The 18,679-nt window shown below is 54.1% G+C and overlaps 1 protein-coding gene across 3 annotated transcripts; it reads right to left on the bottom strand.

Annotated features, from left to right (window-relative positions):
* Positions 1-304: 304 nt before the first annotated feature.
* Positions 305-18,015, bottom strand: SLC9A5 (solute carrier family 9 member A5; the record flags this gene model as incomplete). Of its 3 annotated transcripts, none has more annotated exons than XM_084256579.1 (16): positions 305-777; positions 3,461-3,595; positions 4,237-4,306; positions 4,790-4,966; positions 8,834-8,960; positions 9,090-9,178; positions 9,643-9,772; positions 10,471-10,541; positions 10,639-10,728; positions 10,970-11,172; positions 11,393-11,613; positions 12,111-12,288; positions 12,596-12,674; positions 12,856-13,019; positions 14,500-14,802; positions 17,823-18,015. In XM_084256579.1, 16 exons carry the CDS (start codon positions 18,013-18,015, stop codon positions 305-307), a joined length of 2,703 nt encoding a protein of 900 aa, XP_084112705.1. The 3 variants fall into 3 exon arrangements, with proteins under 3 accessions (XP_084112705.1, XP_084112706.1, XP_084112707.1); XM_084256580.1 differs by having other exon boundaries at positions 4,796-4,966; XM_084256581.1 differs by lacking the exon at positions 14,500-14,802 and having other exon boundaries at positions 4,796-4,966.
* Between the last annotated feature and the right edge of the window lie 664 nt (positions 18,016-18,679).

The raw sequence follows: 18,679 nt of genomic DNA, 5'->3' as shown, positions 1-18,679 counted from the left end.
CTGGGGAAGGTTATCAGCTCTTCAAGTCTCGGCCCAGCCCCTAGAAGCTCTGCACCAGGTCTTGAGCAGTGTCAGGGCCTTTACTAAAAGGGAAGGTGGCAGGGTTAGGAGCAGGCAGGGTGGTGAAAAGGGTCCCTGTGAAGACCAGCCCAGGACATCCTTCTGACCCACCCAGGGAGGCCCAGTTGCTACTTCAGTCCAGGTCCCTCTGGCCCCACGTCAGGCTGGGTGGGCTCCACAGCGCCTTGCCCAGGGAACACTCCCCCCGCAGCTCCCGCCTCCAGCTCCTCCCCAGCTCCCTGGGCTACAGCCGGCCACTTCTGTTGAACTGGATGCACCAGTGGGAGTTGGCGGTGCCTGGGCTGAGATGGGTGTGGTCCTCTTGTCCCATGAGGGGTTGCAGTTCCTGCTGCCGGGGGATGTCAGCGCTGCTCTCACTGCGAGAGCGGCCCGCCTTGGCCAGGCTCGGTGGAAAGGCAAAGCTAGAGCGGGGATCGGAAGGCATGTCGAGAGGGGCCTGGGACTCTTCGGGGGCCAGTGGGCGGGGAGGCAGGCGGCTCAGAGTCGGGGCCTGGGTACAGGGCGGGGATGCCAGGCTCTCCAGGGACGAGATGCTCTGGTTCCAGCCTGTCTGCATGTCCACGGGCACAATCTTTGTGGTTTCTGAGGACACGTAGACCGCCAGCTCCCCCTGCCCACTCTTCCAGGGTAGCTCCTTCTCTGCACAGGTCGGGGACGGGGGGATGATGCGTGGGCTTGGGCACACCTCGAGGCTCCCTGGGGACAGAGAGTACACAGGAGCTCGTTACTGACACAGTAGAGCCCTTCCAAGTATAAGCACATTTTCATAAATTAATTCATCCCCCAGTTGCTATATAACATCTATTTATGCGATTCTTTGGTGAATTTGATGAAAGCTTTGCTGAGGGGAAACACAACTGGCTTTGCTCTCTGTGGAACTGCTAGCACCTAGCATGGGGCCGGGCACATAGTACTTGCTGAACAAGTGTCAATAACTAAACCAGGAGAAAGCAGGAGGCAGGCAGGAGAGAAGCCCCACGTGCATTCAGTCCCCACCCTCTTGCGGTACCGGCCTCAGAAACCACATCCCACCAAGCCCATCCCAGACAGCAGCGAGGATGCAATGGCAGGGAGGGCAAAGAAGCCAAAGGCTTTGCAGCTGGGCACCCTGCCTGAGCTCCCACCAAGCCCAAGAACATGAGCTCATGCAAACCTAATAGCAGGCCAAGGCCGGGCCACAACAGGGAAGACAGAACAGAAGAGATATGAGCTGAGGAGCCCAGAATCACTGGCAGCCAGGAGGGAAGGCTCAGCCACTCCATGACAGGAAGGCTGAGGTCCTCAGAGAGGAAACCTGGGAAAGTGAAACCCTCTGGCACTCACCCATCAGCCCCTGCTCTCCGAAGTCGAGCAGTGTCTTGCATTTAATAGGTGCTCAGTGTATGTCTGCTCATTGATAAATGCTACATAGTCCAGTACACTTGGGCGAGCATGTTATGAGAGGTATGGATGCCAAGATTGAAAGTAAAACTACTGCTCTCGAAAGATCCAAACTAGTCCGTTTTAACAATGACAAATGAAACTAGATCAAGAAAAAACTTCAGTGTTCGCCTTTGGAGGATGCTAGAGAACTAACTCATTGATCTAAAAATTGATAAATAAAAATGGAAAAAAAACAAGCATTTATTCATTCTTTCCTGTATGAAATGTATCTCAAAATATGAGTCATTACCATGCAGAATTTTATCTTCATAGGAGAATTCCTAATAAATGAAGATGAAAAAATAGATGTAGAATAACACCATTGTGCAACCCCTAATAAAATGTTGGCTCTAGCAACATGTTGGATCAGATCATCAATAAAAAAACATGTGATGAAAAGCTGATGGGGAACTTGACAATGGGTGGCTCAGGCTAATAGCCCAGAGAAACAGCCAGACGGCATGTGCTTCCTGATGTGATGTAATCAGTAGCCCACGGCCACCACCACCTACAGAGTATTCAGACCAAAAATTAGAACGGAAATCTGATCTAGATTTAATGACTGGTTTAAAGGAAATAAGAGGCAGGGAAACATGTTAAACACCACTTTGGGGATGCAAGCAGCAAAACCCAGATCGGGAGATTGGAAATGACTGTGGGACAGATAACCAGGTTCTTTCACTAAATACGCTGTTAAGGAAAAGGAAGTAGGTGGGAGAGACCGATAAGTCAAGCTTGACCCCACTGACATGCTGGAACAGGTACCTTCTTTGTTGTGAGAGGCCATCCCATGCACTGTAGGATGCTTAGCAGCATCCCCGGCCTCCACCCACTCAGCGCAAGCCCATACCTCCAGTTCTGACAACCAAAAATATCTCCAGACATCGCCCAGTGTCCCCTGGGGGGAAAAAAATCTCTCCACTGCCTCCTTGAGAACCACTTGAGGAGCAGTGCTAGAGATGGAAAAAGACTTGTCGCCCAAATGCCATGTGTGGGCCTTGCTGGATTTTTATTTGAACAAATTATAGAAAAAAAAAATAATCAGGGCACTCTGACCAGTTTTTGGCCATTTGAAGACACCCGTTTTAGATATGATACGGTATTAGGGTTATATTCTCTAAGAAAATCCTTATCTTTTTTTTTTTCTTTTTTTAAAATAAATTTAACTTCAGGAAGTTCAGTACAAAGAAAATCCTTATCTTTTGGAGATGATGCTGAAGTATTTACTGATACAATGATGGGATGTTTGAGATTTACTTCAAAAGAACCCAGGGAGGAGATAGGCTTAGGTGAGATGAAATAAGATCAGTTATAGGTGGGTCATCAATGAAGCTGGGTAATGGATCAATGAGAGTTTCCTTTACTGTGGTATCTTGTGCATTTTGAAATTTTCTAGAATAAAATATTTTTTAAAAACATGAGGGTGCTTGAGTCAAGTAGCAGTGAGGATGAGCATTATGAGTTAGGTGTCCCCATGTGTTTTTTGCCCCCATAACTCTATGTGGATGGATTTAGACTCCTCCCTCTAAATTCGTTTTGATGGATTTAGGATTTAGGCTGCCACCCTCGGGGCTCTCCCTGAGGGAAGGTTTGCTGAACTTGGGTGCAACAGAGTCAGGTTTGCTAGTCGCTTCCTATTCCTCAACAGACTGCCAGCGAGGCTGGGCAAAGGCTGTGGGCTCTGCAATCAGATGGGGCAGGTTCAAGCTCTGCGTCTGCTGTGGGACACTGGAAAAGTCCCAAGTCCCTTTAGTTCTATGAGCTCAGTTTCCCCATCTTGTTTGTTGGAAGGAGTGAATCCAATCATGTATGTCTGGGGTCTGATACAAGGAGACCTTCAGTCATTCCTGGGTGGTGAATAAGTCAGAGTAGAAGAAGCGGCCCAGAGAGAAGGCAGAGGAAGGCAGCTACGCAGCTGTAGCTTGCTCCAGAGGGAGCGGGCAGGGGAAGCCATTACCTGAGACTTTGCCCTCCTGGAGAACCTCACTGGTGGCCCGAGCCACAAAGATGATCCCCTCGTCATCTTCCTTCTCTGTCTCCGAACTGTCACTCTCCTCCTCGTCCTCTGACTCCACCGTTAAGATGACAGCAGCTGGACAGGGACAAGAGCTGAATGGGGGCAGCTGGCCCAGCAGCTACCACGCAAGCCCGAACCTGCTCTCTATCCCCCCAGGCAGAGCCCACGGTTGGCAGAGCCGTCTGCTTTCTCCTTGGGCCACTTTAGCACCAGCTTGGGGGCCGGCGGGCTTGAGAGGAAGGGAGTGAGATGCAGAGCCCAAGGAGACAATCAGGGATAGCAGAGTCTTCAGAGGAAGCCACCAGGGGTGCCACACTGTCCAGCTTCCCCAACTTCTCCCCTCAGCCCCAGACCCCACACCAACTAAAAACAGGAACATTTTGGGGTGCTGGCAGGACTGTCCATGTTCAGCTCATCCAAACTCCTGCTGGTTTTGCAGACAGGACACCGGACCCCAGCGCCTGCCTGCCCTTCAAGGCCCAGACCCAGCTCTCCTTCTCCATGACCCTGTCCAGTCCTCAGGGCCTACAGCGTGTAAGTAGCTAGTAGACACCTGTCACAGTTGTTTAATGCCTGCTTTGAGCACTTGCAACTTTGAAGTCAAGTGTGCCCCACTAGTCCCTGAGGGCTCCAGCTTGTGTGCTGGATGCAGCACAGAGAGGTCCCTCCACCATTCTGGCCCGCCCTCCCTCAGCCTACCCCTGCTCCTGGCTTGCCTGTGTCTTGAAGGCCCAGGTCTCGAGGTGGTTTCCCATTGGTAGCCTCCGTGCTAGCCACACCGTCCTTCTGAGGGCCAAGAAAAATACCCTAAGCCTCTGGCTCTAGTGCCAAACCCCAGCCCTGCCTACCCACAGGGTCAACAGAAGGACAGGCTGCCTGGAGAGCATCTGTGTCCATCCCAGTGGTTCCGGTATCCCTTTGCAACCCCACCCCAGGCAAGTGTGGAGTCAGAGTATCCGATGCCCCAGCAAGGGATCACCCTTCAGCAGCCTTAGGGGCTGACTTAGGGGCTCCTGCTTGTTTCACCTCTGAGAGGATGTTCTGCTGCCTCCTTTGGGAGACCATGGGTCCATGAGGCTGACCATGCTCTGAAGGCCTCACCTGACCCTCCTGGGGCTCCAGGAAGATGCAAAAGGGAACCCAAGCCACCACAGCCACCAAGTGCCTAAGGATTATCCTACTAGAGCCCCTCTGGCCTGGACTCCCACACATGGGGGCTCAGACTGCGTGCTGTCAGTCTCCAGCCCCCAACAGGAGCCCAGGGAAAACACGTGCCTTCTTGTGGCCGGCCTTGCGTGGTCGCGGCTTGTTCTTGGTGAAGCAGATGTTGTGCTTGGTGGACTTAAAGGACTCCAGCCGCCGCTTCATGTTCTGCTGGAAGACCTCCTTGTCCTGCCGCTCCTGGGCCTCCTCCGAGATGAAGTGGCGGCTGCAGCCGGCTTTGTACTGCCAACGACAGCCCCGCCCTGCGTGAGGCCGCTGCCATGGCCCCCACGGAACCCCGGGCCACGGCCTCGGCCCTGGCCAGCCCAGTTTTTCCAGTACCAACCGGGGATTAAAAAGCAAAACGAAAGAACACAGGTGGACACCGTATTCTCAGCTCACGGGGAAACTTTCTTTCACCCCAGAACCTCCTACCCCAGATGCCTCCAGGCCTTTCCTAAGTCTCCGCTTTGAAGGCACAAGAGTCAGAGGACAGGTCTCCTGTCCCTGGGGGCTACTATGAGCCCATGAGGGGCCATTTTCCTCTTTGCAGCTCCATGTAGGATCCGGCCCACTGGTCCCCTCTGGCTACACAGGATTCTCTCTCCTGCTGGAGCTGCCCAGCTGCCGTGGCGGTAGCCACCACCACCACCCCCACCCCTCAGGGTGCTGCTTCCGACTCCTTACACCAAGCCCACCCCACTCTCACCTAGACCACCTCCACGCTGCCCTCCCTGGCTTCACAGCCTTTTTATCACCTAGCAACCATCCCCCCAAGTCCTGCCAGTGGGCTCCAAATCAGCCTGTCTGGCCTCGCTTCCCAGTCTGGTCCTTCCCTACACTTCTTACTATTTTCTGCTCCCCTGAACCAGTTCTAAGAGCACCCTTCAAGTCTCCCATCTACCCTCTTCTACATACTCACCTGAGGTACCCCTCACTCCTGGCAGTAAAGGCGTCCAGCTCCTTCAGACAACTCATCCCTCTCCAACCCCAGCCTCACTTCGCTCAGCTCGGTCCTTCCTGCCTCCTCAGTTCCCTTCCCCCTCCTATTTCTGACTCCCCCAATCGCCTTCCCTCACCACTGGCCTCCACCCTTCTGCTTTTGAGTATGCTCCTGCCCTCACCTCCTCAATGAAAGCCACACTAGCACCTCCTCTTGCTCTCTGATTCTGCATTTCCCCTCCTGCCCATTATTTCCTGAGATACCAGAAACGCCACGGAGGCCCTGCAACTCCACAGCACTGCCTTCTGTCCTCTGGTGCCCGGGGCCTCAGGTTAGTCACAGGCCTGGCCTCTGTGCAGCATCCAGCCCTCCCGGCCCAGCCTCCAGGACACCATCTGCTACTGCTTCTCCAAAGGTTCCTTCTCCCCTCCTCTGCTGGATCCCCTTCCTTTTCTTTCATGTGCTCTTCCCCACAGTGCTGTCCTTGGCCTTCCTCTCTCCCCTCTAAAGAGTCTCCCCAGCAAATCGATCCATTCTCTCAGCTTCAGTAGCTCAGTGATGGAGATCTGCACTTCCCAAACACCAGCCCTTTCAGGCCAGCTGCATTTGAATCCTGAGGGGACAGTAAGAGGAGTTTCTTCTATCTCTTTCCATGTTACAGAATCGGAATCTCTAGGAGGTGAAGCCAGGAATATGTCTTCTAGCAAGCTCCCCAGGGAAAGCTGATGTAGCCAAGAGAGGAAACCTTGCTATAGATAGCTTCCAAATCTTTATCTCCAGAAATTCTCCCTCTCATAAACTATAATCTTCCATCTCTAGATACTTAGACTCTCTAGAGTGAAATGTTTATGAAGAATGTGGATTGTTTTGGGATATAACTAAGTGGATTCAGAACTGGTCAAGTAAGTGTACCCCAAAATGCTTGAGCCAGGTCAGTCTGGAGGAAAGTCTTTAGTACCGTGCCACAGGGTTCTGTCTCAGCTCTGTCCTGTTCAACAATTTTATGCTGCTTTGGATGGATGCAAAGTTAACAGGCTCAGCAAACCTTCATATGAGGTGAATCTGAGGAGGTATTTGGTGGCAGACGTGGGATCCAGTGATGGAATGATGGGCTGAATCGAACGAGATGACATTTAACAGGGGTAAGCAACGTCTTACTTTAGTTTTTGTTTTTCCTTAAATGACCACACTAGAACTAGTTGCACTGAACCCATTCACTAGTCTTACACACACACACATACACACACACGCACAGAGACCACCAATCATTTTGTATTTCCTGATGTGATAAGAAATACATCACATTACCTACTGAATGTTCCTGAATCTGACCAGGATGTAGATTTTGCTACCAGGAAATACAAGGGCTGAAGGAACATGGTAAAGCCCACTATTAGAATACAATCAGGGACAGGGCCTACCTGGTGGCGCAGGGGTTAAAGACAGCGCTATCAAGCTATTGCAAGTCACTGCAACATAAGTTCGATTCCCCAGTCAGCCAGGGCGCAACCCACATGGCGCAGCAAACCTCTCCTGTCTCACCTGCTGCTCCCCTCAGCAGTGGATTTCAGTCAGTCTGCCTGTTCTGTTCCCCACTCTGTCTCTGGTGAATCCTCTCACCCCCTGCACCTCTGGCCTGTGCCCCAGTTCTTATATGCATAAATATATAAATCTTTTTTTTTAAAAAGAATACAATCAGGGACATTTATAAAATGGGAAATTCTCTAAGACAAAGTATCCAGTTTCTTCAATAAATAAATAGCAAAGGGAAAGGGGAGAGAGAAGGAACTGGTATAGATTTTTTTTTTAATGAGTCATATTTATCAAATACAAAGTGTGGACTTCACTTGGATCCTGGTTTAAGCAAACCATCTGGGGAAAGACACTTACTGAATACTGACTGGCTGGTTGCTGTGACAAGTTAGATATTTATTGTATGTGATAATGGTACTATGGTGATATTTCTGTAAAAGTTTCTTGCCATGTAGAGAAATATGTCTGGAGTTTGGTTTAAGATAATAAAATATGGATGGGGCTTGGTGGGAGTAAAGATTAACTGTGTATTGATCGTTATTAGAGCTGAGTGATGGATAAATATTTTATTCTCTCTGGTTTTGTGAATGACCAAAATGTTCCATGAGGAAAAAAGTAAATAGACCCAAACAAAAAATCCACATGTTGGATGAGGCAGGATTTAACAGCCACTAACTGAGGAAGACATTGGGGGCAAAGGAGGTGTGCCTGACTATAAGATAGTATGGGGCCCCAGGGTGGTGAGCCAAAGCAGGAGGGACTCTGGGCAGTGGGAAGAAGATGGCAAGTTCTAGAACTAGAAGGGTAAGATGGCCCCTGTGCTCTGCCCTGGTCAGTCACAACTAGAGCAGCATCTTCCATTCTGAGCCTCATTTCTCATGATCAGAGAAATGCATGAGAGACAGAGATGCCGGCCTGAGGGCAGGCAGGCCTGTGTGCAGGGGAGCTGTCTCAAAACCTTTGAAAATTTATTCTGCAGAGCCGCAAAGGTCAAATCAGGACCAGCGGGAGCAAGTTAAAGGAAGCCAAATCTGATTCAACGGTAGAAACTGCCTCATTAAAAACCTCCAGGATTGGTAACAGCTGCCTTCCCTGTTCTGAAAGGTTCAAGGTAATGGCCTGCTGCCCCCTTGTGGGCTTGCAATAGATTCTCTCCTGGATCCAGTGCCACAGCTTCATGATCTGCGTTGGACTAACTCACATCACCTAAAACAGATGTCTGCCTTCCCCATGCCAAGCTGGTCCCATGGGCTTCTCAGCACTTCTGCTTCTGTCTGTCACCCCGTCAAGCCCTCTGTACTGTATCTCCCGCTCTCCCCTACCTTCAAGACCAATCACCCAGGCCTCTGTGTTCCTCTCCCCTCCATACTCAGTTCTCCCAGCCTCTCAATTCACCCCCTCCAATCTGAACTGCACTCAGCTAGCAGAGGAGGCATCCTTAAACAGTGCTTGTATCAGACCGAGCCCTTTCTCAGAAGAAAAAAAAAAAGCTGAAGGTTATTACGGATAAGGTGAAGCCCACACTCTTCAACTGGGCAACACTAGCTCTCCACCAGCCAGTGCCAACCGCCTCTTGAGCTCCCTGGCCCACCCACCACTCCCCTGCCGCACTCCCATGCCCTGCCTGCTCTCACCCTGCGGCGTGGCTTGTAGAGGCCTCCACAGAGCAGATGGTGCATCACAGCATCCTCACGGTCCCGGCCACTGCGTACTGTGTCAATCACCTGCAGATCCAGACACGCTCCGCTGCCACTCTCCCTCCTGCGGGAGGCAGGGAACATGTGTGCTGGGACGGGGCCAGGAGGCACAGGCCAGGGAGAGGCGAGATTCAGAGAGAAATAACCCAAGAGAGGGAAGCTAGAGGGTGGGGAAGGGAGCCCAAGGACTTACAGCAGGTTGGTGACAGAGGTCTCTGCCACGGAATTGCGGCTGGGCATAGAGGGCAAAGTGAGCCCGGTGGAGGACAAGACGTGGCCTCCCTGCAGGGGCCAAGACACAAGCCAGATAGCAGTGAGATGGAGGGGCATAGACAGTGGAGGATCATAAAAAGAATCACAATCATCAACACTTATTTTGTTCTTTGGATATGCAGGTACTGCACTAGGCGCTTAGTAAACTCTAACTCCCCCTTTCTTACAGTTGAGGAAGCTGAGGCTCACTGAGGGTAAGTGACATACCCAAGGTCATAAGCCGGTAAGTGGTAAGAACTGAACCACATCTGCTGGCTCCAGAGTCCAGCTGTTTCTTGCCTCTCTGTATTGCCTGCCAGACTCTTAAGTGTCAGCGTCAGGCCACGCTGGTTCCTCGTCTGCCACTGCACCAGACCACAGAGTCTACTGGGAATTCCCAACTTCCTGCTCAGGGCCTGCCTGCTTGTCGCCCCTTCCTGTCTTTCTCAATTGGGCCTTGCCACCTGCCCACCCACCACTGACTGCCAGCCCACCTGGTCCACGAAGCTGATGGCATCCCGGATGTTGAGCCTGTAGTACACATCCCAGATCTGGTCCCGGATGCGGTAGGCTGACCGCCGCATCAGCAGCTGACTCAGGTACTTCTTGTCAAACTGCTCCCACCTACAGAGGATGCCAGACCCGGCCCTGAGTACCATTCCCAAGGCCCGGCCGACTGGCCCTCCCTAAGACCGGTCAGGGGTACCCCCAGTGCTGGGATGGCTCTCTCAGTTAGGGCCTCAGGCAGGAAGAATCTTAGTCCCTGCCTTTGTGGAGTTTACAGTGTTAGGGGAAAGCCTGCCACTAATTGTATCACAAATAACTATAAAATTGCAACCATGACAAGAATCACCATGGATAATTACAGAGGATGAGAGGGATTTGCCCTAGTCAGGGAGGCCAGGGAAGGCCTCTTAAGGACTCAGTGCCTACAGTGACATCTGAAAGATGAACAGGCTATATCGGTGAGGAGTCAGGGAGTGTTCTGGTAGAGAGAACATGTGCAGAGGTCCCAGGGGCAGGGGAGCATGGTGGAATCTGAGGTTCTACCCCAGCGTTCATGTGATTAGCAGGCAGACAGTCAAAGACAGAGCAGAGCACGATGAGGCTGGAGTCAGGCAGGTGCCAGACCATGCAGGGCCAGGCAGGCCTCCCTGGGACCTTGTCTTATCCTGAGGGAACTGGGGTGCCACTGAAGGGCTTCAGGCAGAGGCCACCCCGCCTGAGCCTGGCTGTGTCCCTTCTCAGAAGAGTGGCACATGCCCCAGACTGCCCTGGCTGGTGGGGCGGCTGCTGAAGGAGCCTCGGGGTAGCTCCCTCACCTGTCCCTCCAGTAGTGGTAGCCATGGTGCCCCACAACGTCCTCCACTGCAGCCAGAATGTGGTCAAAAGTCTAGAAGGGGGGTGGGTAGGGGGACTGGATCAGGACTCTGCTCAAAATAGGAGAGGGGAAAGAGGGACAGGTGGAGGGATGGGGCTCTGGTACCCACGTGCTCATGCAGCTCCTGGTTCAGGGTGGGCTTGTGATGCTCACTCCTCTTCACCTTCAGCCACTTGACCAGTGGTTTGATGGTCAAGCCCTACAGACAGGCAGTAGGTGAGCTCCGCCCTAGCTGGCTCCCCACTGCCTCTCTCCTTTCTCTCCCCACCATCAGGACTCAGCTCCAGCACCCCACTTCACTGCACTCCAGCTCCGGCAGCTCGGGCCCCTGCATCCCCACAACCAGAAAAGGAGCCCTTGTCCCAGAGGCCCCAAGCCTCCCCCAAGGCCTGCCAGACCCTCTCCCGCCAGCCTCGGGGGCAGGAGGGGGGCTCTCCCACCTGCACAATGACTGTGAAGAAGACCACCACAATCGTGGTGGCCACAAAGTAGTCTTTGGCAGGGACCTTGGTCCTGTCCAGTAGGATGACGAGAGCGAAGGCCACGGCCCCCCGCAGGCCCCCATAGGACATCACCACCTGGTCAATCTTGTCCAGAGGGACCAGCCGGAACTGATTCAGCACCCACGTCTGCAGGACTACGCCTACAGCGGGAGGGAGGCCGGGGGCAGCAGGGCGTTGGGGGTGAGGGCACCGGAGTGAATAGTACCGAGTATCTGAGCTAAGGTTGGACAGGGGCTGGGGGGGCGGGGGGAGCAGCAAGGGGAGGTTTAGGAGTTGACAAGGAGGTGGACTCGGATTGGGCTGAGGTGTAGGGGGACGGGGCAGGAAGGAGAATAGGAAGGCAGAGAGCGCCGGCAATACCGAGAGCTCGGAAGAACAGGATGAAGAAGAGGGTGCCCAGCACCAGCCCTGAGTCCCAGGCCCACTTAGAAGAGTCCACGGCCGAGATGCCGAGCAGCATGAAGATGACGGTCTCTGCGCAGCTGGCTAGAGTCTTCATCGTGTATTTGACAGCTGTGCGTGACTTATGGGAGATGTTGGCCTCCACGTACTTCTTACAGCCCAGGCCACACATAGTCACCCTGGGAGGGGAATGGAGACAGAGGGCAGGTGAGGAGGGGCGAAGGAGGCACAGCCTCTGCAGTCGGTCGGCCCAACACAGGACTCTCAGGGAGGCGCGGAGACCCTCCCAGGATAGCCCATCTCCAGGCCTGCCACTCAGCGCCCCCTGGCGGGGAAGGTGGGAGGAACAGGCTCTGACTACCGCGCTCTGAGGCACACCTGGAGTGCCATGGCCACCAGTGCCAGTCTTGGAGTCCACTTGCAGCTCAGCCCGCACCCCGGAGAGCACTTCAGGTAGAGAAGCTTGGGTTCTGGGGTGCCCAAGACAGTTCTGGAGGCATATCCTAGAACATTACCTGAGCCTTATTGTCTCCCCAAGGAAGCCTGAGTTTCCCACTACCAGACTGACTCTGGGCAACCTACAGACTCCCTAGGGTCCTGCTGCTGTCCACGTGAGGGACAAGCATGCTCTGTGCCCGCCTCCCTGCTGCCTGCCTGCAGGGCCCCCGGGACTCACGCAAGAATGGCGGAGAGCGAGGCCATCTCAGCAGTGAGGTAGGCTGCGTAGGCGAGGAGGAAGACCAGCAGCGGCTCGATGATGCGGACCCGCTTGGTGAAGCGTGTGGTCAGAGCCAGGAGGAAGGCAAAGACTAAGCCCACGGCTGCCCCGCCCAGACTGACCACAAACAGGGAGGCTGGGGGAGGAGTGGGGTGTCAGCATGACCCCTGGCCCGGACCCCACCCTGGGGGGCTGATAAGACTGCTGCCCGGCAGGGAGTGGAAGATGATGCCCACTACACTCCCCGGGGTCAAGATCCCAGAGCCAGGATCCCAGGGAAGCCCCTCCTCAGGTCCTCAGGGCCCCACTTCTCCATAGAGGAGGGACAGGACTAAGGCAATCTGAACAGCCTCCCCCACCCTGATGGGGTGGGGGGTAGGGGGTGCTCAGCAACCCAGGGGTGGCAGATCTCCAGTGCTGGCCGAGAGGGGGGAAATACTGACCGACTCCCTTCAGGTAGTCAGTGGCCTGCACGTTGGCAGAGCCCATCTCCACGAAGGAGTTGCAGACCTTGTACAGCACCTGAGTGAGGAGAAAAGCGTCAGGAGCGAGGCATAGAGCAGTGGGAACTGCTGAAACAGGGTGGAAGCTGAGACCATATTTCTTCCCCAGGACACCCAGTGTGGGGAGGAGGCGGGGTTGGATCTGCTGGTCAGAGAGAGGCAGCCTGGGGTCAGGGAATGGCAGCTATGAGCATTCTCACCACGGTGACAGCATCATTGAGCAGGGACTCGCCAAAGACGATGATAAACAGAGTCTCATTGACATGCACCTCCTCAAAGACAGCCAGCACGGCCACGGGGTCCACTGCTGAGATAAGGCTTCCGAACAGCAGGAAGTCCAGCAGGCCAGCCTGCACCCGAGGGGCTTTCAAGAACACATGAGGGACAGTTATTGGTGAGGTATTGAGTCTCCCACAGTCTCCTGGCCCCAAGCCCAGACTCTGCCCTACTGCTAACACCAGGATGTCAGAAAATGACTTGGGATGGTGAAGAGAACTGTGGCCTGCAGGTCAGGAGACTCGAGCCGGAGGCCTGGCTTTGCCACTTACCAGCTCCGTGGTGTTGGCTCTGTCATTGTCACCTGACTTCTCTCAGCCATACCTCCTCCTCTGCCTACCTCACAAGACTGCTACAGAAATCAACCCGGGAGAGGGCTAAGACACTCCACGTAACCTGACATGCTAAGGTGGCACTGACAATAAAAACTGCAGCAACAGTAATAATAACCACCAGCAGGTGGAAACCGGCTGCTGACTGGCTTTATGAGGGAGAAGAACAAAAGAGAACACTTTTTTCCACACCTGTGGTTGTCAGTCTAAACGATGTGACACTCACGATTGTCAGGGGTGGGAGGGGCTATGAGGGCTGAATCGAGTAAGAAACGCACCACAGGTGGGGCTTGAATTTGTTATATAATCTCTGGGAGCCTCAGTTTCCTCATGCACGTACTGGGAATAACAGCACCTGCCTAAATTATTGAGCCCATGCCTGAGACATTGTGAGTGCCCAAAAACTAACCTACTATTGGGATTACTATAATGATGATGGCAATTTATACCCTCCCTCCCCTTCCTGCCCCAAAGAGTTCTAACCCGTCATGGAAATCAGGTTAGAGTCCCCAAATAGAAACTGCAAACCTCCCCTGGCAACTTGGAAGAAGTCTGAATTATCAACATTCAGGGTTGAATGGATTGGGGGGTGGGGGCAGGAGATGAGGAAGGAGATGCCAGGACTGGGCAGCCTGAAGGCAAAGTCCTCTCCTGCTAACCTTGGGCCTGATGTCAACTGAGTTGAAGGGTCTCTATTTCCCATTCCATGAAGTGAGACAACTTTTACCCCAACAGAATCAATGGGATAAGTAAAGAGGACACACCGCACAGGGCCTTGCATTCTGTGGATGTGTAATATGTATTTATTAAAAATAATAAAAATAGAAAACCACTCTGATGTGGCCTGGACAGAAGTAGGACAGCAGGCCGTGGCAGGAGAGGTGAGCTATATCTCAGGGGAGCAGGGCTGGTAAGTGGCAGAGTGGCAACAGAGGGCAAGAGGCAGCAAAGTGGTAACAGGCTTCCCAGCCTCGGCAGCCCACACACAGCTGGGAGCCAGGCCCTTGCTCAGCTGTCACGCTGCAGGAGCCCAAACTCGACTGGCAGAGACCTGAATGAAGGCTGCAGGCCCATCTGGAGTGTTGCCTTGCACTTCAGTGGGGAGGGACCCAAGATGAGCATTCAGGGACTGGTTCTCACCAACGTGGGCTCTCCAGGGCTGGGGAAGGGGGCTGAGAACAGGTGATGAGTCTGGCAAAGCCTCCCCCCACCAATCCAGGTCTTAGGGTGACTCACCCACAAATCCAGCCTGCTGCAGGCCCCAGAGGGCAGCGCCTGTTGTGAAGGCATTCCAGAGTGTGCCCACCACGGCATAGGTGAGGATGGCACCCAAGTTGTCAAAAAATAGTCGGCTAGGCATGAAATAGCCCGAGTCTAACACAATAGGAGGCAGCAGGAAGAGAAAGAAGGTGCCTGGTTCCAGCTGGTACTCAGCTTTCTTAGCCACAGCCAACACTATGCCTCCAAGCACCAGGCCCAGCAAAATCAGTAGACAACTCTCAGGAACCAGGGATGTCACCTTCCGGGACAAGTGAAACACTGCAATGCAAGAAGAGAAAAGGAGATAGCAGCTTATGGGACACGCACGCACGCATGCACGCACGCATGTACACACCTATAACCTCCCAGCCTTAGAAGGTCCCAATCTTGGAGCCAAAGAAGGAGAAAAGAAACGCAGGTCTCCTCGAATCTCCAGCCTCTAAGGCAAACCCTCCACTGCACCCAAGTGACTGCTTTGTCGTGCTCCTGTCATGGCAACCTAGGCCTGGGCTTGCTTTTTCTATTTCTGGAAATGCCCCCTCCTCTCTACGCTCATCCTCAGGGGATTCTTCTCTGATCTCCCTTATCCATAGATATTATCTGAACTTCAGCAAATGCTACCCGGTATATTTTTATGCATACTATAGCTGTAAAAAATCAGGGCCTCTGGAGTCAGACTGTCTGAGTGCAAAGCCTAGTTTTCTAATTTACCAGTTATGTGACCTTGGAACCAGTAGCTTCACCTCTCTGAATCTGTTTCCTATCAGCAAAATGGGAATAAAAATAGTGATGGTCTCAGAGGATTGTTGTGAGGTTTAAATAGAACCGTGTACTCAAGAGCACTCAGCATAGTGTTTCATTATAAGCACTCAATAAATATCTATTATTATATTATTTCATCATGCCTCCCTAACTGGACCATGACATATGTTACACCTCCTAGGAGTGTGGGAGACCTCCTAGCCCAGCATGCTTTTCATTACATGGCTCACTAAGGACTCAGTAGTTTGAAAAGCCTTGAGTCTAGTAGTCAGAAGCTCTCCAATTCTTCTTCTGACTCCATCACATTCCAACTATGTGATCTTGGGGAAATCGTTTAATTTACTTGAATTTTGATTTCTTCCCCTGTAATATGGGAAAAACACTCATCACAAAGGGTGAGAATAAAATGATAGAGTGCAAGTGTGTCTAGTGGAATGTCAGGCACATTGTATGTCCTCAACAAATGTTAATTAAATGTGACTGGGGGAAATGACAACAGATCTGTGCCAAAGAAAAGAGGAGGGGGTGCCTCCCTGGTGGCACAAGGGGTGAAGATGCAACCTATGAATCTAGCCACAGCCACTGCAGCATGAGTTCGATCCCCAGCCAGCCAGGGAGCAACCCACATGGCGCAGCAGACCTCTCCTGCCTTGCCCGCTGCTCCCCTCAGCAGTGTATTTCAGTCAGTCTGCCTGTTCTGCTCCCTGCTCTGTCTCTGGTGAATGCTCTCACCCCCACACCTCTGGCCTGCACCCAGCACTTGTATGCATAAATAAATAAATCTTTAAAAAAAAAAAAAAAAAGAAAAGAGGAGGGGTTATGAAATGGGTCTCTGACACTATTGCCACTCCTACATTTCTCCCCTAAAATAAACTGTTTCTACTCTCCCTCGGGGCCTGTGACCATGAATGAACGTCTACCCCTGTACAAACTTGGAGTGATGGGTAGTAGGCAAGGTCTCCATGTTAGCTTGTGTAACACCCAATGCAAGACCATGCCCTTTGGAAGCTGGCACATAGTGGACCTGGCACATAGTGGGTAAAGATAAATACTTGTTGAATAAAAAGGAAAAAAATCCCTTAGCAATGAAGCTGGGGGAAGGTATCCCTGAACATTCTATAAATCTTTCTCTTCCTTTCTTGAGGATATATATATTTTTTTAGCTGATGAGGAGGCTCTCTTCTCCTACCCCCATAACAGATGTCATTCAAAGTAGGAAAAGCACTATGATTTTTGGAGAAACTACACTCATTGCTATAAACCCTAAATAATAAGAACTCTCCTACAACTCACAGACTTCTCCACAAGCCCAATTCTTGGTTCTCAAATCTAAGGCTCCTCCCACCTTGCTCTCATTGCTACTAGGCTCTAAGGTAAGCCCAGCCACACTCATCCTTACCTTGGGCACCCCATCTTCTGCTACAGGGACCCTATTCCATCCTCACCTCGAAAGCCTGCATCAACCTAGCACTGCAGTCGAAAACCCATCACAAAAGCCTGTACTCTGGCACAACCAGGCTTCCCGAAGGCATTTCAAGCCCCATTTTCTGCTATTAATGGTCTGCCACCGAGGAGTGGAGACTTACGTTCATGCCAAGCCACCACTGCCCCCCAGCAGCGTCCCTGGGGGAGAGAGGGGGCAAATTCTAGGCTGTGTGATTCCCACATGAAGACTGTATTGGCGAGAATGGGAGTACAGGCTGTGCCAGCATAGATGGGAGTGAGTAGCAACGCTCAGCTATAATTAGTCACCCCCACAGCGGAGCCTGCACAACAGGGAGAAGGAGGGGGGTCTCAGTAGGAGGAGGGACCACTGACTGCTGAGCAGTGGGGAGGAAGGGGCAGAACAAGAAAAAGTAACTATTCAAGGAAAGGAATCTATTCAAGCTCTGCCTTCAGTGTTGTGCAGGCAGAAGGAGGTCGGAGGGATGAAAGCAGCTGGTGCAGGCAGCACGTAGACAACTGGAAGTTTCTTATACCTTGAAGTGAGAACGTAGGCCTGAAATGGGGTGTGGGGAGGCAAAGCTAGCACATGGGGGGGGGGGGGCTAGAGAGGGGGGCTGGAGGAAAACTGGCAAGTTCAAATCCGAAGAGAAAATACACTTGGACATGGTCTCCAGGAAAGGCTGCTCCCTGGAGACCAGGGACACCATCCACTCAACGTCCCCACAAGTCCTCCCCCCTGAGGAGGTTTCCAGGAGGCTGGGAAGTGGTGGAGGAGGAGAGGCCGGACAGAAGGGCACATTGCAAGGGGAACAGAGGAGGCAAAGAGGGTAAAGGAGTCTAGGGCTGGGCGAGCTGGGGCTGGGCGAGCTGGGGCAGCCCTTGGAGAAGGCACATCCTCAGCGCGCCCACGCGAAAAGGAGAGAGGCGAGACACCCACAAACGGCGGCACAGGAACTGGGTGACAGCCCGGATGTGTGGATTCGGAATCCAAGTCAGGGCACAGTGCAGGGGCCCGGCCAGGATCTGGGGGCCGGGGTGGGGGGCGGCTCCGCTGCCGGCTGCCGGCCTAGCGCGCGCACCCACGCACTCACCTATTTTAGCCAGGCTGGCCACCAGGATCCACAGGGCGACCAGGTAAGGTGCCTCCACTTCGTGCCACTGCCAGCGGAAGAGCGCCAGCCCCGGGGGGGGCTCGCCCGGCGACCCCGACTCCGGGGTGGGCCCCCCGGCCGCTCGCGCCCCCGCCAGGGCCAGTCCGAGCAGCGGCCCCGCGGCGCGCAGCATCCTGCCGGCCGCCTCGCCGCCCTCCCCGCCCGCGCGGCCGCCGGCCCCGCGTCGCCGCCGCCGCCTCCCGGCCGCCCCCGCGTCACAGGCACGTGGGGCGCGCTCCCCCCAATCCCGGCTCCGAGGCCCCCCAGCCGGGTCCCGACTGCGAGACCCCGCCCGGGGAGTCCGTGTCCGGACCCCAACTCCTGCCTCCGAACCAGCCTCTGGTCGGGAAATCCCCCGATGCGGCCCTCCCCCAAGTCCCGCAACCGACTCCTTCCCGGCGGCTCCCCCAAACCTTTCCCGAGCCTCCCCGCCCCGGATCCGGAGCTGGGAGAGGCCACGGCCCCCCGGGAGCACCGCCGAGCCCCGCGCTCGCGGCCCGCGGCCGCCCGCGGGAGGAGCGGGGTCTGGGGGGGCGGGGCCCAGGAGGGAGGGGCCCGGCTCCTCCACCGCGCGTGCAGCCGCGGGCGGGAGCGGCGGGGCGCGGGGTCCCCAGGCCGCGCGCCCCCGCGCTGCCCCGCGCAGACGGCAGGGGGCGGTGCAGCGCCGCCGTCCGCGCGCGCGGAGCCCGGGACCCCCGCTGGGCCCCCGCCCGGACCAGAGCTGCGCACGCGCAGTGGGCGCTCCCAGAGGGCCGTGAGGGACAAAGCTGTCACCAGTGTCCCCAGATACCCCAAAG

Source organism: Talpa europaea (genome assembly GCF_964194135.1).
Source record: "Talpa europaea genome assembly, chromosome: 16".
Taxonomy (NCBI): Eukaryota; Metazoa; Chordata; class Mammalia; order Eulipotyphla; family Talpidae; genus Talpa; species Talpa europaea.
Note: the sequence above shows the minus strand (reverse complement) of the source record. Positions and strands in the feature narration are given on the sequence as shown.